Source organism: Fistularia commersonii, chromosome 21, assembly GCF_037954325.1.
Source record: "Fistularia commersonii isolate RoL2024-O1a breed Wild chromosome 21, RoL_Fcom_v1.0, whole genome shotgun sequence".
Classification (NCBI taxonomy): domain Eukaryota; kingdom Metazoa; phylum Chordata; class Actinopteri; order Syngnathiformes; family Fistulariidae; genus Fistularia; species Fistularia commersonii.
In genome coordinates this window covers 2086746-2110430 of record NC_141304.1, presented here as the reverse complement: position 1 = coordinate 2110430, position 23685 = coordinate 2086746, and the positions used below count along the sequence as shown (strand labels likewise).

At 47.6% G+C, this 23685-nt stretch overlaps 1 protein-coding gene across 2 annotated transcripts in view; it reads right to left on the bottom strand.

Moving 5' to 3' along the window:
• The window catches only part of srgap3 (SLIT-ROBO Rho GTPase activating protein 3), a 34224-nt gene that overhangs the window by 3327 nt on the left and 7212 nt on the right, over nt 1-23685 (bottom strand). The window contains exons 2-21 of one of the 2 annotated variants that reach the window (XM_086168512.1): nt 21412-21607; nt 16712-16874; nt 15106-15168; nt 13101-13286; nt 12823-12951; nt 12122-12343; nt 11947-12048; nt 10351-10548; nt 10182-10266; nt 9277-9304; nt 7527-7629; nt 6021-6081; nt 5828-5905; nt 5613-5747; nt 4301-4406; nt 3990-4217; nt 3844-3917; nt 1880-2060; nt 1670-1807; nt 1287-1602 (exon numbers count right to left, since the gene is read on the bottom strand). In XM_086168512.1, coding sequence (XP_086024638.1) covers nt 1287-1602; nt 1670-1807; nt 1880-2060; nt 3844-3917; nt 3990-4217; nt 4301-4406; nt 5613-5747; nt 5828-5905; nt 6021-6081; nt 7527-7629; nt 9277-9304; nt 10182-10266; nt 10351-10548; nt 11947-12048; nt 12122-12343; nt 12823-12951; nt 13101-13286; nt 15106-15168; nt 16712-16874; nt 21412-21607 — 2792 coding nt within the window. Of the gene's footprint in view, nt 1-1286; nt 1603-1669; nt 1808-1879; nt 2061-3843; nt 3918-3989; nt 4218-4300; nt 4407-5612; nt 5748-5827; nt 5906-6020; nt 6082-7247; nt 7279-7526; nt 7630-9276; nt 9305-10181; nt 10267-10350; nt 10549-11946; nt 12049-12121; nt 12344-12822; nt 12952-13100; nt 13287-15105; nt 15169-16711; nt 16875-21411; nt 21608-23685 lie in introns of both variants that reach the window. The other variant, XM_086168513.1, reaches the window with a different exon arrangement.

The following is a 23685-nucleotide window of genomic DNA, read 5'->3' as shown; positions in this document are numbered from 1 at the left end:
CCATCCAGTTATTTTTTGCCGATCTCATCAGGCTGTATAGCTCACAAACGGTGAGGGATGAATGTAAATCTCCTGGGCAGCTTCTCAACTTTTTGGCCCAGAAGGATCTCATTCAAACTGTTACCGAGGCAACAAAGTCGCTCCGGCCGGCGGTCGCCGTTACGGCTCCGACAGCATCGGCTGAGCGCTCGTTCTGAGCGCCGAAAAGACTCAAAACATAAAGTCGGAACAGGACCGATCAGGGACGACTGTCTTCACTGGCGGTGATTTCCATTGAGACAGAGAGACTTTTAAAACTGAAGAAAGATAAGGAAGACTTTGACAAGCAAGTTATCGATGCTTCAGAAGGAGCGGCGCATGGACTTCATTTATAAGTAAAGGTAAGAGATTTTTACATGTGCTTTTTTTCTATGCTACAGTTTGTATATGTAAAGAATTCTGATATCGTATTTTAAACAAAACACGTCAACTGCTGCCAATAAAATGGTGAATAATGGTGAATACTATGGGGGTTCATATGTTTGTAAATCTGACCGTGATGACGTCAGTGTCTCACCAGCCATGCTAATAGCTAATAGCTGCTAACAGCTAACAGTAGGTTCGACTGTACAACAACTATACACTTACTTATAAATACACATAACATATTTTTTAACATACCTTTATCTTTTTTTTTTTTACTTTATTTGATCTTTACTGTTCTTTCAATTTCATTTTTATCATTCGCTAATTTATTCTTAATTTTAATACAGCATTTTTTGCTTTCAATGAAAAGCAATTTCCCCCCCAAGGTATTCTGTTAAACGTTAGCATAGCGTTGGCGTCACAGATCTCGAAGTCAACCATCTGTAACATCCTGACGCGCTAAAGACGGCTAATGTGGCTAAAGGGGCGGCTACGCTAACCACAGAAAGGTCTTAGAAGAAGCAGAAAAGTGATCGTTAGCTAGCTGGAGATAGCATAATATAGCATTTTCTGCTTTCAATGAAAAGCAATTTCCCCCACAAGGGATCAATAAAGTATTCCGTTAAACGTTAGCATAGCACTGGCAACACAGATCTCGAAGTCAACCATCTGTAACATCCTGACGCGCTAAAGACGGCTAATGTGGCTAAAGGGGCGGCTACGCTAACCACAGAAAGGTCTTAGAAGAAGCAGAAAACTGATTGTTAGCTAACTGGAGATAGCATCAGTAAAGAAACCACCGAGTACGAGCGAAAGGACGGTAGAAATAACATCTTTTCTGTATTTCTACCACAAATAAAACCCGGATCTCCGCTTCCCACCTCGGCCAGCGCCTCGGCCTCCAGCGACTTGTGATCCCCGAGGCTGCTGTGGCGCGTTGCCCCCGGCGCCGGCCTCAGCGGGTGTCCCTCGGGGTACGCCTTCCTCTCGGGGTAGTTGATGCTCCCGGAGCTGCCGAAGGTCCCCAGGCGCCTCTTCTCGGGGCTTTCCACGCGGCCCTTCCCCGCCGTCACCTTGTGTGGGCTGCCGGGGCACGCCGCCGCCCGCGGCGGGGTGTCGGAACCCCTGGTCGGGCTTTGGGTGTCGGCGGCGCCGCGGTGGCGCGGGACGGCGGCGCCGTCGGACCGCAACCTGACCCTGCGTTGAAGTAGACGCCTTCACAATAACGTCAGGACGAACCGGCGCGGGTGGAGCGCGCACGTACCTCCCGAAGCCGTAGTCGGACGACGGGTCGCACGGAGACGGGGCGTCGTTCTTGGACGAGCCCTTGTCGTCCAGCAGCGGGCCGCTGCTCGCCTCGCTGTCCGCCTTCTGGCTGAGGCTGTCGGAGAAGGCGTCGTCCCTGCGGGGGGGGCCGGCGTACGTTACGAACACGGGTCGTCACGGCGACGACGGAGGTGAAAGTCAAACCTACAGGTCCTGCACGACGATGTACTGGTGCGGGATGAGGCCGTCCACGCCGTTGTGGCGTCCCTCCCACCAGTCCTCCGAGGCGCGGTGGTAAAGCAGCAGCGACGCCCCCTTCTTGAAGGACAGCTCGCGCGGACTGCGGCCCGCGTAGTCGAACTTGGCGATGGCCTCGATCTGCTCCAGCTCTGGGACGCGTGCACAGCAAACACGGATACGTGCCATATATACACTCAAATACAAAATATACCACGAACGTAAATGGTTATAAATAGTTATATAATACTGATTGGATGTCGGTTGTCAAAGAAATCGATAAAAATGGAAAATGGGTGTCCTGGAGAATATAAATAAAGTATGACTGTAAATATCAACATTGCATGAATGAGAGTGGTGTTAGTGGTACAAAAAAATATATGTTTTCTGCCTATAAGCAGCATCGATTTGATCATTATTGTAAATATTGTCATCAAATGTTTTATTATCATAATTCTTAAAAAATATTATTAATTGTTACTGTCAATCTTTTCATCGAATTCATCATTATTTATAGTTATTATTAAATGAAATGTATTCTTTTTGCAATTATTATTGTTATTTAGTAATGGAGAGTATTTTTATTATTATGAAATGCATCATAATTGACAATATTTCAATTTAATTCATTAATATTTATTCATTATTGTTTTTATTATTAAATGAAATTTAGTTTTATTGTTATTATTATGGTTATATTTTAATAAAAAGTTTACATGTAGCTTAATTATTACGGTCATTATTTTAATCAAATGTATTATTAGTATTATAATCATTATTTGTTATCTATGACATTCTGTTATCTTTTTTGTTTTTATTTTTTCATTTATTTTTTTCCTTGTTGTTATTCTGCTATCTGTTCCTATCCTTGTTATTGTTTTTATCCTTTTAACAGTCTCTTATTCATATTCATATTCATATTCATCGATAATGTTATTGTTGTGCTGCTGTGAAACGAATTTCCCTTTGGGAAGTATCATCTTATTTTATTATTACGCGTGTGTGTGTGTCTAACATGACATGGAAAAAATGTATTTTGTTATGTATATGTGTAGTTATTATTTTTCTATGCACAATTTATTTTAGAATAAATGTGTGGTGCAATACCACAAAGCGCCACAAGGGGGCGGTAAGGGTCAAGCTCATAACGTCGCTTTTTTGAATTTTAACATGAAATTTAAATTATAGGAATTTAGGTTTAAAAAGAAAACAGGCTCCGCCCACTTTCTCCCTACATGCAAAGATCATCATCAAAAATGGCCGACAGAAACGGCGCCATGAAGCTTCACACACACACACAAACTAACACACACGTAAAAAAAAATTAAATTTTTTTTTTTTTTTATGCCTAAAAGCAGCATCAATTTTATTATTATTGTTAATATTGTCATCAAATGTTATATTATCATAATTCTTAAAATGTATTATTAATTGTTATTGACCATCTTTTAATCAAATTCATCATTATTTATGATTCTTATTGGAAATGAGGTTTAAAAAAAAAAAAAAGAAAACAGGCTCCGCCCACTTTCCCCCCACATGCAAAGGTCACCGTCAAAACTGGCCGACGGAAACGGCGCCATGAGGCTTCACACACACACACACACTAACACACACTTAAAAAAAAAAAAAAAAAAAAAAAAAAAAATTTATGCCTATAAGCAGCATGGCCGACGGAAACGGCGCCATGAGGCTTCACAAACACACACACACACAGACACACACTAACACACACGTAAACAAAAAAAAAAAAATTATACCTATAAGCACCATGGCCGACGGAAACGGCGCCATGAGGCTTCACACACACACACACACACACTAACACTCACATAAAAAAAAAAAAAAAAAAAAAGAAAAAAAGCTGTCACATCTATTTCGGGGGCCGGACAAAACCTCCCGGTGCGCGGCGGCGCTGACTCACGCCGCACTGACCTTCATCGCTGGTGTGCGGCTCGGTCCCGTTGTCGGCCTCGTCGATGGCGCCCGGCTCGCTGTGCGGGCTGTCGCTGCGGGGGGGAGGGCGGGGTCACGGATGGCGAGGGCGTAGACGGCGTTACGACGTAAGCGGCGGCACCCACCAGTATTCCTCGCCGCCCGTCATGCACTTCTCGTACACGGGGCCGTCCAGCTCGCGCTGCCCGGGGAAGATGACCTCGTTGTGGACGATGATGGTCTTGATGACCTCGTTCACGTGCGCCTGGCAGGTCACCGGGTCCTGGCCGTCCGGGATGGGCATCAGCGTGGGGCCGAAGCAGATGGCCAGGTTGTACGGGTCCATCATGTTCTCGTCGCTGTACTGGGAGAGGCTGCGGACGAACGGAAAAAAAAAAAAATGGCGGTCGGAGGATCCTCTCGTCTGTGATTGGCCGCCGGGGTCGGCTCCGCTCACTGGTTGAGGAACGCGAAGAGGTATCTCATGACGATGATGACGGTCCGAGGAAGGGTCACGACGATCTGCTGGATGTGGTGCGCCCGCTCCGCTCCCGAGTCCAGCTCTGGAACGCATGATTACACGTGTATTACACATGTATTACATGTCTATTACAGATGTATTACACATGTATTACACATGTATTACATGTCTATTACAGATGTATTATATCACATGGGTAATGCAAGGTATTACACGTATATTACATCATATGTGTATAACAGGTGTATAAAAAGTGTATTACTTGTGTATTACATCGCATGTGTGTTACATGTGTGTTACAAGCAGATTACAAGCATGCGTGTGTATTAAACATGCATTACAAGTGTATTGCATTGCTGTGTATCTTCTGTATGTATTAAGAATAAAGAGCATAAGAATAAGAACAACTTTATACCCCAAAGGAAATTGTTATGCCAGAGTTTCAAGTAAAACATAACAATAATAAATAATAGTGGGAAATTGTATAAACAGTAAAAAAAAGGGGGGGAGAATAAGAAATACAAATAAAACTATAAAGTGTCAAAGTCAAGGCTAAAAAGTGTTTTAAGGTCTTAAGTCCAAAGATTTGAGTATAGTACACATGTATTACAGGTGTAATAAACAGTATTACCTGTTTATTACATTGCATGTGTATCAGTGTATTACAGGTGTAGTATATCACATGTGTATTACACATGTATTACAGGTGTAGTATATCACATGTGTATTACACATGTATTACAGGTGTATTACACATGTACTACAAGTATATTACAGTGTATTACAATCACATATGTATTACGGGTTTATTAAACATGTTTTACATTTCATCTGTTCCAATGTATTACAAGTATTTTATATCACATGTGTATTACACATGCATTACAAAAGTATTACATTTGTATTACACATGTATTACGGGTGTATTGCATGTGTATTACAACACATGTGTATCAGTGTACTCTTGGAGTATTATGTCCCGTGTGTATTACACATGTATTACAATCTCATGTGTATTACAGGTGTACTACACATGTATTACAGTTTATTACAATCGCATACGTATTACACATGTATTACACTGCATGTGTATCAGTGTATCATGGGTGTATTATATCACACGTGTATTACACATGTATTACAGGTGTATTACACATGTACTAAGTGTATTACTTGTGTTTTACATTGCAAGTGCATTACATGTGTATTACACATGTACTAAATGTGTATTACATGGTAATAAGCATCATATGACACACGCAAAGGCTGCGGTTCGTGTCCGACTCACTGATGGTGGAGATGAAGTCCAGGAAACGCTCCTTGGGGAAGAGGGGGTTCTCCAGCCCCCTGAAGTAGAGCTTCAGGACGCCGGCCACCGAGTTGATGTCGTGCTCGTTCTGGTCGTCTATCAGGGGATCCTCACCTGGCGTGAAATAAAAAAACATTTTCAAGCCGCGGCGCCATTTCCCGGCGACCGCCGCGCACCAGACGCGCCCCGCTCACCGCGCTCGAAGGAGTTCTTGATATCGTTGACCTCCACCTGCGAGCCCGGCACCCGGAAGATCCCCTGCTGCTGCAAACCTGCGGGCCGAGAGGCTAAACTTTACACTCCACGGGGGAGGAAATGGTCATAAAAGTGCTCCTAATGGGTTTTTCCGGAGGTTTCATCGGGTCCAGATCCGGGGAGGAGGCTCACCGTACAGGTTGATGTAGCGGACGCAGCTCTCCACAACCAGCGGGATGGGCTGGCCAGAATCCTGGAAAATAAATACACATGGGGTCAGGAGAACACGTGCAAGGTTATACTTACTGGAGGTCGTATTTAAAGGGAATCCCGTCTTATTCTGCATTAATATGCTTGAACGTGTTGCTAAAAAAAAAAAAAAAAAAAAATTTAAAAAAATCGAAATTTATAACACACATTTCAACCTTTACCACTCAAATTTAATATGAATTTTAAAAAAAAATTGCCTTTATGTTTTGTGCGTTGCATTTTTCTTTTCAAATCAATGAACAAATTAAATTTCTACATTTTGGACTTTTAAGCTAAATTCTCTAAATTCTCAATGCCTATTTGCGTCCTTCTTGGATTTATGAACAAAAAAAAAAGAAGCTGAACTTAAATTATTCACCGGCAGCAAACCAAAAATGCTGTCGTGTGCAAAAAAAATATTTTAACACGTTTTATTTAGATCGTCAAATTTAAAAGGACATTTTAAAAATGGACAAACGAAAATAAAATACATTTTAATTAAATAAGTTTATTTTCAAAAGCAATAGAGCTGCATCAGAGGGGTCAAAGGTTGCCGACCCCTTGGCTAGCGCAATGCATGCCAGGTCAAAGACGTACCCCGGTTGTTAGCGTTAGCTTTCCGCTAATGTTAGCTTAGCTATATACGCTAATAATGCTGCTTTTGGGGTGCGATTTCCAGCCTGAGGGAAAAAAAAGGGAGCGATGCTAGGTTACACCACTTCCAAAGCATTTAGCCGAGCCAAGCTAAGTTAGCCAAGCTAAGCCAAGTTAACCGAGCTAAGCGTGCCTGCAATTTTCTGGAAAACGATGAAACGTCATCGCAAACGCTCTCTCGGTTAGCATAGCATAGAGCCTTGCCGTGTTTGCGTTTTTGTTCATCTACATTTTGAAGCTCGTTTGGATTTCCGTCAACCTGGCGACGGCGTTACCACGTAAACACCAACGGCGACCTATGAATTTTTATTTTTTATTTTTTACAATTTCATGAGATTCATCGAGAGATTAGAGGGCGATTTTTATGCAGCTGCTGCAAATATCGATTTAACAGTAGCCGGGGATCCCTTTAAAGAGCGCAAGCTACGCGGCCGCTAGCTAGCTTGATGTGAAGAATCAGTGCAGGAGGGTTAGAGCGCACACACACACACACACACACACACACACACACACTACCTGGATGCGGGAACGAGCATTCCGTCTCCCTCTGGAAAGAGAAGCAGCAAAGCTCAGGGGAGGCGGCGGCGGCGAGGAGGAAGAGAAGCAGAGAGTTAGAAGGGGAGGAAGCCTTTTTATTAGGGAACCCATTTGTTCCGGAGGAGGCGAGGAGGAGGATTAGAGGTTTAAATTAACGTCTGGATGGAGGCGGCAGCCGAGGAGGAGCAGAGCGAGGAAGAAGAGGAGGAAGAGGGTCGCGGACGCCCGGCCCGACCCGGCCCGACCCGCCGGAGGTACCTGGATGAAGGTCTCCATATTGCCGTTAAACAGCCTATGGTTATAGACGGAGCGCGGCCGAGGCCTCCGAGATTTCTGCGGCTTCGGGGGAAGGGTGGGGGGTCTGGGGGGGGGCAGAGACACCGAGACGCCGTGAAAACTCCGGGGGGGCCGGGGGGGATCACTCCGCCTCATTAGGTTCGTTAAATATCCAATTATCTAATCTAATCTAGATTAATCTATGTAATCTAACCTGATGCCTCATTCTGTTCATTTTAAACTTCTGATAATCTAATCTAATCTAATCTCAACTAACTATGTAATCTAACCTGATGCCTCATTCTGTACATTTTAAACTTCTGATAATCTAATCTAATCTAATCTCAACTAACTCTATGTAATCTAACCTGAACCCTCATTCTGTTCATTTTAAACTTCTGATAATCTAATCTAATCTCATCTAACTCTATGTAATCTAACCTGATGCCTCATTCTGTTAATTTTAAACTTCTGATAATCTAATCTAATCTCAACTAACTCTATGTAATCTAACCTGATGCCTCATTCTGTTAATTTTAAACTTCTGATAATCTAATCTAATCTCAACTAACTCTATGTAATCTAACCTGATGCCTCATTCTGTTCATTTTAAACTTCTGACAATTAATCTAATATAAACAAACTTAACCTAATACAACCTAATCCAAACTAACCTGATTTTATCTAATCTAATCTCAACTAACCTAACCTGATGTAAACTCACCTGATACCTCATTGTGTTCATTTTGATAATATTATAATCCAATCTAACTCTACCTAATCCAAACTAACCTGATTTAAACTAACTAGATCGAATCTAATCTTTATATAATCCAACCAGATCTAATCTAAAATGTTTGTACCTAATCTGATGAAATCTAAACTAATCTGGTCTAATCTTAATTAATTTGATCAAATCTAATGTAAACTAACCTTATCTTATTGAATTCAATCTAATTGAATCTTCACCAACCTGATCTAACCTAATCTAATGTAACTATAACTTGATCTAATCTGATCTACGCTAATCTAACTTGATCTAATCTACTGTAATCAAACCTTACTTGATCGAACCTAATCTAGTTTTATCAGATGTAATCTACTCTTCTTTTCCATTCGGCTTCTCCATCTAATTCTGCTCTCTGTGTCTTAATCTGATCTAATCTTATCTAACTTGATCCATCATGATCAAATCTAATTTGATTAAATCTAACTTGATCTAACCTAATAAATGAATGTAATCTAATCCGATCTGATCTACTCTAACTAGGTCTAATCTAACTCGATCTAATCTAATCTAATCTGCTCTTATCTAATTGAACTTGATTTAACCCGATCTAATCCAATCTGCTATAGTTTAATCTAACCCAATCTTATCTAATCAAACTTGATCTGACCTGATCTAATCTAACCCAATCTACTCAAATCTAACTTGATCTAACCCGATCTAATCTAACTTGATCTAACCAGATCTAATCTAATCTGAATGAGAGTCCTCCATCCTGCGTTCACACCATGCGCATAAAAAGGTAAACAAGGTTCAGATTAATCAGTGTCATAATCCCGGCTAACTTGCGTTAGCGCCGCGATGCTAATTCTCTCAGACCAGGGGACGCTCCCATCAATCGGACATTGCATGTGTGTGTGTGTGTGTGTGTGTGCGTGCGTGCGTGTGTGTGCGTGTGTGTGTGTGTGTGTGTGTGTGTGTGTGTGTGTGTGTGACAGCTCGTACCTGGTGGTTCCACATTCCGCCCTCTCACCTGTGGAACAAACCAGAAACAGCGGATCAATAGCATTGATCGGTTATGGCGAGGGGGCGGAGCAACCGGGATGCTGACGGAGGAATGAAGGTCTGCTAACACCATTCATTGGACAGGAACCCCCCCAAAAAAAATCATGTGAGGGAGCCGACACACACACACACACACACACACACACACACACACACACACACAGACTCACACTTAGCAAGATATAAAGGGGGAGTGGGTTTCGTCTGTGCCGCCTCACCGAGCCTTTTGTTGTGACTCAGACACCACATGTGCACGTAGCTCCACCCACTGAACACACACACACACACACACACACACACACACACACACACACACGATCCCTCCCTCCACCAGCTGACAGGCACCTGGAGGACGCCATGCTCTTTGTGGGCGAGGTGGCTTCAAAAATGACTTATGGCTAAATTTAATGGGCAGACGGTGTAAAGGGGAAGCTCCGCCCCTCTACATGGCGTGGGGGCGGAGCTTCTGGGTCACACCGGCCACACATCAGCCTTCGGATTTCACCCCCCCGCCCTCCCGCTCTCCCGGCTGGTGTGCCCAAAACGTTAGCTGCTAATGTTTGGGGCTCGTGCCGTGATGTTTTATTAATGCATGCAAAAGACATGTCAATGTCATGTGACCCGCCCCGAACTGGTCTCATCTGGTCCCCCCAAGCCGCCATCCTGGGGCTAATCACCCCGCCTCAGCTGATCCCGAGGATCCCAGACCTCCAAGACTGGAAAGACCCGGGTGTCAAATTAAGAATGTGAATAATTAAACGTTAGCATCCTGGCTTTGGAGCAGCTGCAGAGATGGTCCAAAAAACATTGCTAATGGCGTCTACAGGCTACGACGGACGTCTCACCTTCTCCCAGCGTCTGCTTCAGCAGGTCATGCTTGGCCTGCAGCTTGATGATGAGGTTACTGCCGTTCAGGTACTCCTTGAACTTCTACACGGGGGTGGAGGAGAAGCAGGTAAAGGCTAAAGGAGCGGCGTCCGCTATTGAAGATTGGCGGCGGTGACGGCGGCTCACCGAAAAGTAGAACACCTCGGTCTCCTGCTGGTTGGCCCTCCGCTTGGCCACGTTCATCTTGCTCATGTACGACTCGGACGCCACCGATTTGATGGACTCGGTGGAGCGGCTGTGCTGGAAGGCGTCCGACACGTCGAAGTCCTCCACCGTCAGCATGTCCTGCAGCGTCTGCATGGTGGCGTCCAGGGTCTTCCTCACCTGCACGGACCAGGCAGATGGGAACATCGCTAAGACCTGACGGCAGCGTTGTTTTCCAGATGGTGGAGGTTGTTTTGCCTCCAGGGATTATTCTCTCCACCCCGCCCCTCCACAATCACCATAACCTCCACCTGCTCCTTCATAAATAACGTTCTGGAGCTCCACCAGAGGTCACCGGAGGGTAATTAGCTTGGGGGTGGGGGCAGATGGTGCGTTGCCCCTCCCCCTGGACTCTGGGGAGGAAGGGTCTTTCTTTTTTTGGGGGGGGGGGGGGGGCGTGGTTGAAGAAGATGGACGTAGAGCTCCTCCATTTCTATGTGCACCATAGTGGTCTTCAAGGCTAACCACTAACCACTGATTTGATGGTGGTGGTATGGTCATACCGGGCGTGTTCAGGGTGGTATGGCTATAACCGGTATGGCCATACCACCAGTTGTATTTCCATAACCGTTATGGCCGTAACCGGTATGTCCATACCCAAGGTGGTATGGACATACCGGTTACCTTGGGTATGGACATACCGGCTACGCTCCTTATGGGTGAGTTCAGGTTGTTATGGCCGTAACCGGTATGACCATACCACTGGTGGTATTTCCGTAACCAGTATGGCTGTAACCGGTATGTCCATACCACCTTGGGTATGGACATACCGGCTACGCTCCTTATGGGTGAGTTCAGGTTGTTATGGCCGTAACCGGTATGACCATACCACTGGTGGTATTTCCGTAACCAGTATGGCTGTAACCGGTATGTCCATACCACCTTGGGTATGGACATACCGGTTACGCTCCTTACGGGTGAGTTCAGGTTGTTATGGCTGTACCCGGTATAGCCATACCACCATTGGTATGGCTGTAACCATGATGACTGGTGGTATCCCGTAACTGGTATGACTGTAACCGGTATGTCCATACCACTTGTGGTATGGCCATACCACCAGTTGTATTTCCGTAACCATACCAGTTACGCTCCTTATAGGTGAGTTCAGGGTGGTATGGCCGTAACCGGCATGGCCCTACCAGCGGTGGTATTTCCGTAATGGGTACGGCCATACCAGGCGTGTTCATATCTCAGCTGATCTTGGGAGCTAAGCAGGGTTGGGCCTGGTTAGTGCTTGGATGGGAGATCGCCTGAGAATATCAGGTGCCGTAAGCTTTGGTGCGGCACGCCGCAGGAAGCAGAGAAATCGTCTTTGGAACAGTCCTGGTTCGATTCCCGGCTCCTCCTCGTATGTCGAAGTTTTGTTGAGCAAGACACTGAACCCCTGACTGCTCCACTGGCAGCCAACAGCCCATGGTTCATCCATGATGGGGAAATTGCAGAGCGCGAACTTCCCCACGAAGGATAAATTGTTACTATGTGAAACCCTTGAAGGTCAAAGGAGGTACGGCATTGTACCTCCTCGTTCTCGATCTTCAGCGTCGCCAGGCGGGACTGCAGCTGGTGGTATCGCATCAGGAGCTCCGTCTGCACCGGCTGTTGGGCGCTCACCTGGCACACCTGGAGAGGAGGCGGGGCCAACGTGAGTGGGGAAATATAGCGGCGGCGGCGGAGTTCCGGAAGATGGCCTCACCTCATCGCCCATGTGCGGCAGGTACTCGAAGCGCATGGGGGGGCAGAAGACCTGGTTGTGCATGTCCATGATCTTGTGCTTGTCGCTGCGCGAGTCCAGGTTGTCTACGGCGTTCTCGATGATGTCCAGCCCCTCGTGGCGAGACGTCTCCAAGTTGTACTCGGCCGACAGGTAGGTGCGGAGGGTTCGCGCCAGGCTGGCGTGGTAGCCCAGGTCGCAGCACTGCAGGGGGGAAACGCACAAAGCTAGCAGCTAGCAAAAGAAAAAAGAGAAAACTAGCGCTTCGACTACATCGCCATGGAAACGCTGCTACGTAAACAGGGGCGCGCACGGTGGGGATCACCACCGATGCTAATGCTAATCACGCTCGGAAGCGGGCGCCAATCCAGGCGGGGAATTATGATGTCGCAACTGACATGTTGGGGGCGGGGCTTAACCTGGAAGGGTTAGCTGCCAATAAAACTAGGCAGGAGAACGTTCGGCAGGGTCGCTACGCAAGTCTGGGCTTCGGGGGGAGCGGCGGGGGAAGCAAAGGGGGAGGTGATTTTCATGTGGGCCAACATGGCAGCTGGGAAACAAACAGCTCACAGCCTGAGAGACGAGGACTCGCAGGAACAGATGGCGAGGGAGGCGCCGCCGCCGAGTCCACAGACGTCGCGGGCGGCGTGCTTGGCGTGCGCGGCGTGCACTCGCGTACTCACGTCGATCATGTCGGAGACGTCGTGGATGTAGTACTTGGCCACCACCGCGTTGGTCGCCGCCAGGTTGAGAAGGTAGTCATTCCGAGCCTTGGTGCACTTTAGCTTGTTCTCAGAGTACTTAGCTTGTCTCTGGAGAGGGGAAACATGCGCATATTTAAGCTACTATTTCTGCCTTGATCATCAAATCAACAAGTCCAGATCGGTTCTTGCGTCTCTCTCTGCAACTTCCTCCAGATGAGAAGATTCTCCAGATGCATTTGAAAGCGTCTGAGGCTCACCTTCTCCTTCATCTTCTCGATCTTCCTGGCGGTGCCGCGGCGCGGCTGGCGTTCCTCGTGACGCAGGAGGTGGACGTTGAGGTCGGCGGCTTTGCCGTACTGCTTCTCCTCCTGCTTCTCGGCGTCCTTCAGCTTGCTCTCGGCGCTGATGCTCTCCGTGTGGTACATGTGGTAGGTCTTCATCACCTGCGGAGGGTGAAGGTACCTTCGCTGTGAAGACCCGGCGTGGAGTCGGGTTCCCTTGAACGTTGCTGTCTGTGACCGCCTTCGTTAGCACCTTGTTGGTGTCAGGTTTGTTCATTAAAAAAAGTAATAATTTCGATTGTAGAATTAATGTACGGTTGCTGCAGACCTGCAGGCAGCAGCATCAGGACCTCACTCTCAGGACCCACTGTAACTTAACCCCGTAGGTCACAAGCATGGGTCGGTTTAGAGCTAAAACTAGCCACAGTTGTTAGCATCTCATCCTTGTCAGGATTGTACAGAAATGGCTAATTATATTAGCCACTCCGGTGTTAATGTATGGTTGCTGCAGACCTGCAGGACCACGTGCTCAAGACCCATGTTAATATAATCCAATAGGTCGCCCAAATGGCTCACTGTAGCGTTAAAGCTAGCGCTAACATGATTGCAGTTGTTAGCATGTCACCTTTGTCAGGTTTATACAAAAAAGTTAATGATATTCAACACTCCAATGTTGAGTTAGGCCTGCAGGCAGCAGCCTCAGACCCTCGCTCTTAACCCCATGGGTCACAAGTATGGGTCGTTTTAGCGTTATAACTAGCACTAAACTGACAGAAGTGGCTAGCGTGTCATCATTGTTAAGTTTGTAAACAACAAATGCTGCAGTGTTAATGTACAGTTGCTGCAGACCTGCAGGCAGCAGCCTCAGGACCTCCCTCTCAGGACCCATGCTTAACCCGATGGGTGACAAGCATGGGTCGGTTTAGAGTTTAAACTAGCACTAACCTGAGAGCAGTGATTAGCATGTCAGTTTTGTCAGGTTTATACAAAAAAAAAAAAAAAAGTTAAATATGTTAGGTACTATATTAGCCTCAGACCCTTGCTCTCAGGACCATCAGTAAGTTAGTCAGATAAGTCGCCCGAATGGGTTAGTTTAGTGCTAAAACTAGCAAGTTGTGTGTGAAACAGCCTGACTCGGCGGGTTGAATTGTTTTTGTTGGGGGGGGGGCGGCAGCAATGAGGGGAACACCTGTGTACTAACTAAGTAATTAACTAACTAGCCGTAGCTGTTAGCGCACTCGCTTAGCCTACCTTTGAATGCACGTGAGCAGAGGTAAGGCATACACACTCACACTAACAACACACACAGCTCACAGCGTCGTCACGGAAACAGCGCTCTGGTTTTCATAGCACCAGAATCTGGTTCGGTTTAAATTTGTTTGTTTGTTTTTGCATCCCCCCCCCCCCAACCTGGGGGTCGGGGCCAACGGCTGCATGGCGACAACACAGATGGTCATAAACACGCGGTGCACATGGATCGTGTTAAACTGGAACCCGGGGCAGGACCATCACCCCCCACACACACACACACACACACACACACGCTCCTTGTAAACAGATGATCACGTCCGGATGAAACCTGGTGGCGCCTCACTTCCTGTAATCGTGCGGACACGGTGACGCCGTGGACAACATGGGGAAAACCCAGTTGTTATTACACCGGCGGCCATGTTGGATCGCAGGAATCCGTCAATCAACTCCACGTTGATGTGTGTTTTCGCGCTGGAGAAGGTGTGAGTTTTATCGCCGAACGCTCGCTCTTGTTACCGCCGCGCTCTGCCAGGGTTGGCTTGCAAGTGGCTAACGGGTTGCTTGCAGGATGTGGCACGTTGTACGCTAGGTGCGCACACACAGTGGAAACATGACACCAAACAAGCCTCTGCAGCGTCGGCGAAAGCGAAGACGAAGCCGCGGAGTGTGTTCTCGCTCGGCGCCGGACGGGCGGAAACAGGAAGTGAAGGGGAGGGTGCGCGTGGCTTACGGTGTAAAGTTCGTTGGTCACCTTCACCAGCTCCTCGTGCATCTGGATGCCGATGTCTTTGCTCTGAAATAAAAATGAAAAATCATTATAACGGTCGATGATCTCCATGGAAACGGCGATAATCACATGATTAATGAGACGGGGGCGGTCTAATTGCTGGAGTGTTGCCGGTAACACCCGGTCCACGCGTGATGCATTCAGGGGCCACGGTGACTCAGCATGGCTGTTTATCCAGAGAAAGTGCTATCTGGCAGATAAGTCTCGCGCGCACACACACACACACACACACACACACACACACACACACACACACACACACACACACACCAAACACAGCGAAACCCCACCCGGCTGTTCAGAGATGAAAGCTAACATTTCTGTGCACGCCCTGCTCTCCCATAATCACCATGTTTCCGTGTGTGTGTGTGTGTGTGTGTGTTTGTGTGTGTGTGGGTGCCCCGCCGGGGGGGGGCGGGAGTGTCAACCACAGCTGACGTTTTGATCCGTCGCCGTGGAAACATGTGGCAGTATCGATTCACCGTTCACACGGTCGCCTGTCAATCACACAGGGTTTCTGCAAATCTGATTTAATGCTTTTACTGCCCTTTTTAATTCCACTTTTACTGCAAATATATTTATTAGTAATGTCAACCATTTAGATTTTGCATGGTTGCAAATTTGTCCATCTGACTTTCTGAGTGATAATCGAATAAAACACTACAAATGTGTCAATGCTTATTTTTTTATTATTATTCATAATCAATTTCATAGTTTTATTTTTATTATTTTTTTGCGCTGTCAGAACACGGGCCAATTATAGCCAATTAAAGGGTTGGGCTTGGCAATCAACACACTATTCCAATCAAAATCATTAAATCTTTATAAAGACTAATCAAAATAAGTTATTAATTAATTATGTTTTTTTATTTTATTATTTTAATTTAAATTTATTTTTTCGTGCACCATCAGAACACTGTCTGTAAGCAATAGCCAATTAAAGGGTTCCACTTGTCAATCATCATACTTTTCCATTCAATATTATGAAATCTTTATATGACTGATCAAAATGAGTTATTGATTCATTAATTAATCAATTACTTATGTGTTTTTTATTTTTATTTTATGATTTTAATTTAATTTTTTTCATGCACCATCAGAACACCTGCTGTAAACAATAGCCAATTAAAGGGTTTGGCTTCATCACACTATTCCAATCAAAATAATAAAATCTTAATATAATCAAAATAGATAGTTAATTAATGAATATTAATTTTTGACGCCTCTAGACATTGAATTTTATGCTTTTTTTTAATGCTATTCAAGGCTTTCATTTGTGCTAAATCTATTTTAAATCTATAACGACACATTCACATCAAATCCCAGCCGTCAGGTGGAAAAACAATCATCTCCCACAGATGAGTTTTAAACCAAAGATCAGGTTTAGATTGAGATTTAAAAAAAACACTGAATTTTTACAGGGTCACTATTTACACGACTACAACTGGATTTTTTTTTTTTTCCACGCGATCTATCATTTTCCCGGGATATCTGCACAGCCTCTGCTGTTTCCTCCATCTCCACCCGGTGGACGAGGTCTTCAACCGACCTTCTTGAACAGGCGGATGACGTCCTCGCTGATCTGGGCCAGGCGCACGATCACGTTGTTGACGTAGATGTCGCTCAGGGTGGCGTGGTCCCGGCTCTCGCGGCGGGTCTGGTTCAGGACCAGGTACCAGCAGTTGACCGAAGACAGCAGGTGCTGGTCCTTCCTGGAGAAGCAAAGGTGCAGGTCAGAGGAGAAGAAGTCCACCTTGGGACGTCCATTCAATATTCGCGACCCCTGTGATTGACAGCTGAACGGGTTGAAACCCCGCCCCTTTGAATCCATACATCAGAGGGGGCGGGGTTTAATCCAAACTGGTCGCCTGTCAGTCAAACACACAGGAGAACATGTAGAGAACATCATCTAGATGTTCAAACCAGACCAAAATGATCCAAAGAGTCATGCATGCAGCGTAATCAGCTTAGGGTGTCTCTGCCTCCGGCGCCACCAAATGGAGAGGCGAAAGGACACGGAAACACACACACACACACACACACACACACACACACACACACACACATATCCTCGTCTGGATTCGATCCGAGCGTTAATCAATCAACCCGCCGGCCCTGAAGAGGAGACAAAGGGAGGGAAGGGTTGGGTTTCACCGCCGAGAGAGAATAGATGGGGGGGGTCAGGGCGGCTAATGCGAATCATGTTAAAAAGAATCTGATATCCAGCTCGTCCTGTGACACACACACACACACACACACACACACGCAAGGCCACATTGAAAGATATACCGTATTTTTCGCACTTAAATTTTCTCAAAAATATATGAATACTTGTTATGCTTACAGAACCTCCAACCAATTTTATGTGGGACGTTGCGCTCAAAAATTTTATATACAGTAGCCTAGCAGGAAAAGTAGGCGATGAAACGCGCCGCTTGAATTACATAACTAATTGCTTGAATATTAGTTTTATGGTTTTTCATGTGTCTTATAATACGGTGCACCTTATGTATGTAAATAAACCCATTTCCTGATATTGAACCTTATGGTCTGCAAAATACGGTACATCAGTTTCAGACTATTAGGCGCACCTGAATATAAGCCGCACCCTCTACATTTGACAGAAAGAAAAAATGTGGTTGTATACAGAGAGTACAAAGTGTCCGTTTGTAACATGAGATATTTACACAAAAAGATTTTAAATATTTTATTTATCTATTTTTAATCCTTTTTTTTTAATGTTTTTTTCTGAACACTGCCTGTAATTTTCAGTAAAAAAAAAAAAATACAGTAGCCTAGCAGGAAAAGTCGCTAGCTTCGTCATTACTCGCGCACTAAAAAACGTTAAAGTTGTCTTTTTCAGAAGAATTAAACAGAATTCCTGCATCCTGTTCCACGTGAAAATTCATTGGTTCGTGGCAACCGGGCTGAATACTTGAAGCGCGTTCGCCCGTAAAATTAGCCGCAGCGGGAGAAAAAACAAGCGGCTAACAGTCCGTAAATTCGAAAAGTGAGGCACGCCTGAATCAGGTCGCCTAGTGCGCTGACGAAAGGGTTAAGACGGGCGAACAGACCAACCAGCCGCTGCCCTCATTTCCCAGGAATTGGGAGATGGTCGCTAATTAGGCCGGCGTGCCGTCCGTAACCCCTGGAGATGTTAATTTTCACGGCACGGTTAAATACGGCCGGCTTCGCACGCTAGCTAACGGCCGCCGAGGTGCTATGGATCGCCTCTTCCTCCCCTCGGTAATACAGATTTACTGGAAAAGGCCCGGCGTTCGCCCCGCTCCCCCCCAGGCTGGGCTGGTCCGGCCTGGCCTCCTGCCATCAGTATTTATACACAGGATATCATTAGCATGCAGGAGGCCGCCGATGAGCTTCGAGGGTCTCTGGGGGAGGAAGGAGGAAGAGGGGGGAGGGCATCCCATTACGTCCGTCTCCTTCCGCCTGACAGGCCTCGGAGGGTTTTCACGCCACTTCTGTGAGAGACGCTCATGTGTGAAAAATTTGCGCTAGCTGACCAAAAAAAAAAAAAAAAAAAAATGCAGACGCCTCGGTTGAACGGCACCGTCTAATTGCTGGGAGGCTATGACACTGAATGCCTGCTCCAGAAGACATATTCCCAGCTAGCTGTGCATGCTAGCTGGTGGTTAGCGCTTCATGGGAAAAAAAAAAACAAACGTAGTCGCTAAATCGAGTATACGGTTGCTTTGGAAGCGTGTAATTCCTCACAAGCTAGCTGTGCATGCTAGTTTTTGCTGAGCACGTCACGGGAAAAAAAAAGCAGCAGCGAGCCTCTGATGCTGCAGCGCTCGGACACGAGAATCCCGCTGTTTTGGAGGCTTGTAACTGCTTTCTAGGTAGCTGTGCATGCTAGCTTGTGTTTAGCGCTTCATGGGGAAAAAAAAGCAGCAGCTAGCCTCTGATACTGCAGCGCTCAGAAGTCGCTGCATGGAGAATCCCGTTGCTTTGGAAGCGTGTAACTGCTTTCAAGCTAGCTGTCCACGCTAGCTTGTGCTTAGCGCTTCATGAAAATAAAAAAAAAAACACATCCGCTAGCCTCTGATGCTGCAGCGCTCAGACGTCACTGCATCAAGAATCAAATTTCTTTGGAAGCATGTAATTGCTTTCCTGCTAGCTGAGCATGCTAGCTCAAGGTAAGTGCTTCATCGGAAAAAAAAAACACACAGGCTGTTCACGTATCACATGCGCTAGCCTCTGATGCAGCAGTTTTCAGATGTTGCTGCATCGTGAATCGTGTTTCTAATTAAGCGCGTAAGTGCTTTCCAGCTAGCTGTGCATGCTAGCTCATGGCGAAGGAATCACAGGAAAATAAAACACCCGCTAGCCTCTGACACTAAAGCGCTTAGACGTTGCTGCATCGTGAATGCTGTTGCTTTGGAAGCACGTAATTGCTTTCAAGCTAGCTGTGCACGTTAGCTCATGGTTAGCGCTTCATGGACAACATTCACATGTGCAAGCCTCTGACGCTGCAGCCCTCGGACATCCCTGCATCGTGAATACCATGGTAGCGTGTAACAGCTTTCAAGCTAGCTGTGCACGCTAGTTCGTGGCTACAAAGATTAGCATTTCCAAATAAAATGGTGCGGCGCTCGCTCGTCGCTGCACGTTGAACCCGTCTGCTTTGGAAGAGCAAAGCGTCTAATTGCTAGGAGTCCATGACTCCGATACACGGATTTCCAGCTAGCTGTGCACGTTAGCTCATGGTTAGCGCTTCATGGACAACATTCACGTGTGCCAGCCTCTGACGCTGCAGCGCTCGGACATCCCTGCATCGTGAATACCATGGTAGCGCGTAACAGCTTTCAAGCTAGCTGTGCACGCTAGCTCGTGGCTTTTCCCTTGGAAAACAGTGCAGCGCTCGGCGGTCGTTGCATATCGTAGCGTGAAGCGACCTCGCGGCGGCGGCGGCCACACCCCTGTCACGTGTTCCTATCGCTCGAAGTCGGTGCGTGAACTCCGACGGCGGCGGCGCACGAGGAGGCGTTCAGGGCGTGCCGTGACTAATTAGCGGGACTCGCGGCTCCGTTCCAGCACGAGCCACGGGGCGCGGGAAGCCACAAGAAAACGCTCCGACATGCCTTTCCGTGGGCTGGACGGAGGAGACGGGTGGGTTCCCGCCCTCGCTCACACTTTCATCCCCCCGCCGCTCCGTCAGGACGGGTCCCTCCTCGCCGCTGGAGTTAACCCGAGTGTCGAGGCATGCATGCTCCTGTGTGTGTGTGTGTGTGTGTGTGTGTGCCGTAATGAGCGCCGTATTAGTTGTTGCTGCATGAGTTTGCCACCAGGAAAAACACAGCTTTGTTCCGGTGGTGCGGTTTTATATTCTCCCCCGTGACACACACACACACACACACACACACACACACATGCTTCTCGCCATGTGGATTAGATCACCTGTGCATTTCAGGTTTCAGACTTCTGTCTGCTGTCAGGCAGGCAAGTGTGTAAATCCCCCACCACACACACACACACACACAGCTGGACTCCATTATCCCATCCACTTCGTCCAACACACACACACACATGCATGCATTTTCACATTACCCTAGAAACAGCATGTCTGATTGGCCGTCGGTGTCTCTTTGATGACATGTAATGGACAGCAGGTTTGCATGGAAGTTTCTGCAGGATGAATGAATGAATGGATGGGGGGGAAAATGAGGGCGGCGCCCGGTCGTGTCCTCGCCATCGTCCTCGCCATCGCCCTCGCCATCGCCCTCGCCCTCGGCCCGAGGGCTTTGCTCTCCTTGGGAGCGGCAGTGTGAATCACCGACCGGTGTGTTCCTGTTCACTCCGGTTCTGGGCCGCTCCTTCTTCTCCTGGAGGCCTCAGACCCGAGCCGGTATCTGCACGGGTTCGGGTTCCTCCTGCCTCCTTCTCGGATAAATGCAGGAGCCCGAAGATTCATTCGTTCGTTCACAAGGTGGCGGCGAGGGAGCCAATCGCGGCTGAGAGCGGGGTATGAGGGGCGGGGCTTAACCTGAACAGGTCACCTGTCAATCACAGGGTCCAGATCTAGAGGCGTCTGACCATTCACTCTCTCACTCACACTGTTGGGAGTCTGGAAGGAACCTGCTGGAGAACCAGGAGAGAAACCAGGGAGGAGAACATGGAGAGAACATGCAGGGAAACATGGAAAGAACCCAGGTAGAAGAACATCAAACCCCAGAAAACTGAGATGAAGCTCCACCAGCAGATCCAGCTTCCCCTTTGTGAAGATCTTACTTGAACTGCTGGTGCTCCCTGGAGCTGCGGATCTTGGAGGAGAACCTCTCGGCCAGCTTCTCCAGACTGCGCGAGTACTCCAGCTCCACCTCCGCCTTGCGCCGGAAGAACTCCTGCAGGTCCTGCAGCAGCTGGATGCGAGACTCGGACTGCTGCTCCAGGCATTTGAACTGCTCCACCAGCTGGTTCCGGATCTCTGCCGGACAAAGAGCGGGTCAACAGATGTCGCCTAGGAGACGGACTTATGGGATGGAGACCTTCTGAGCGGGAGAACTTCATTTTGGAATATTCCCAGGTGTTATGGCGCCCGCATCGCAGGGTTTCCACGGCAAGACCAGAACCGTGAGATCAACTCCCGCCAGAACCTCCTGGGTCCATGGACCAGGACCTCCGCGGACGGCCATGAAACCAAACCTGGTATAGAAACATCTCGTGTGTGTGTGTGTGTGTGTGTGTGAACCCGTGCTGGAGAGGAACTTAATGAGAAACAAATGTTCTCCAGCGCTTGGGCCAGGGCGGCGGGGGAACCCCACGCTATCCGGCTGGAGAACCATGCTAGAACCCACACCGACACCGGATCCCCTCTTTGTGGTGTTTATGCATGCATGTGTGTGTGTGTGTGTGTGGTCAGCTTCAGCAGATGGAGGAAGAGAAACCTCCTGCACCTTCATGTTCTCATGCCTTCGCTGTAGTAACCAGGAGCAACAAGGGCACGCTTTGCCCCGAGCTTTGCCTTGCAGGACGCTATGGAAGCTGGAGAACATGGAGAGGAACCCAGGCTGGAGAACATGGAGGCTCCACACAAAGAGAACCCGGTGAGGAGGATTAACCCGCCGTGTGTGTGTGTGTGTGTGTTTTCAGCGTGAAACCACCACGACGGATCTTGGCTTGACCTGGATTTGGAAACCATCTCCGTGTCGGAGAACCCGCCGCACGTGAGAAGACTGCAGAGAGCCGGCTTCCCGTCGCTTCGACTCCCACAGGTGCTGATCTGCAGTCAGACCTTCACGTCGGCCGCTGTCACACAGGAAGGCAGGAAACGAGGAGGAGGAGGACGACGTCTGGGTGAGGTGCGGCGCGCCTGTGTGTGTGTGTGTGTGTTATCTTATTCTTATTTTCGCAGAAGGAAAAATCCAAAACCACCAGCTGCGGCTCGGCGTCTGACGGATGATTTCAGAAAAAATAGGTCACGGCGAGCAGAAGTGTCGGCTCCGCCCCCCTCTTCCTCCTCCATGCAGGGGCTTTTTATCTCCCTGAGTTTGTGTAGAGCCTGTGACCCTCCTCGCTCTGCCAGGGGAGGGTTGTGTGTGTGTGTGTGTGTGTGTGTGTGTGTGTGTGTGCCTTGAAATGAAGATGAACGACTCAGGCGTGTAAAAGAACAAAACATGGCAATCGGCTTCCGACGTGGAAGTGGACTCGGTCAGTGGGTCATAACAATAAAATGCGCGCGCACACACACACACACACATGCATGCATGCACACACACCATCATCACAGCCTGTGTGAGGACTCCAAAGATGGATGCCACCCCTCTTTTGTTTTGTTTAGTTTTTATATTCCTTGAAACACGTCGCGACAGCTGCTAACACGCTATTCAGAGACCAGTTAGCATAGCTAGCGCTAGCATTAGCAGACAGCTCGCAGGGGTCCATTCAGTCACTCACAAAGGATTCAAGAAGAAATCATGTAGACATAAAACCAGTCACCCTCTCATTCACAATCCAGACATATATCCATTCACCCTCTCACTCCAACATGAAATAGGTTGTAAGCACACATAAATACTTCAACGTTTTTTCCCACTAGAGACGCGGCAAAATGGCATCCGGGAGCGAACGCGGCTCCTCATTACGACGCAACATCGACCTCGGCTCCATCCATCAGCGCTCCGTTTGCAGGGAACACCTGCTCCGCGCCGCTTCCCCGCCTCGCACAGGATTTGACATCGCCGTTGAAGCCCCGCCCCCTCCGCCCTGCACAGGAAAGCCTGCCAAAACAATGGTAGGATGTCGGGGATCCTCGACCTTTGACCCGTCCCTGGATTCCAGCCTCTGCAGCTGGGTCGCAGCGGAAACGCGCGAACTCCCTCCGAACTGCTAACGCAGGGGGGGGTTAGCTAACCTTTAACTAGCGGCGATGTGCACGCCAATGTCAGCCGTGTGTGTTCGGGTTAATATTTGAGGACTTAAGTGACGTCACACACACACATACACACCCTGGACTTTAACCCTTTGTGGTCCAGCGGGTCCATAAACGCCTCCAACTATTGCTGT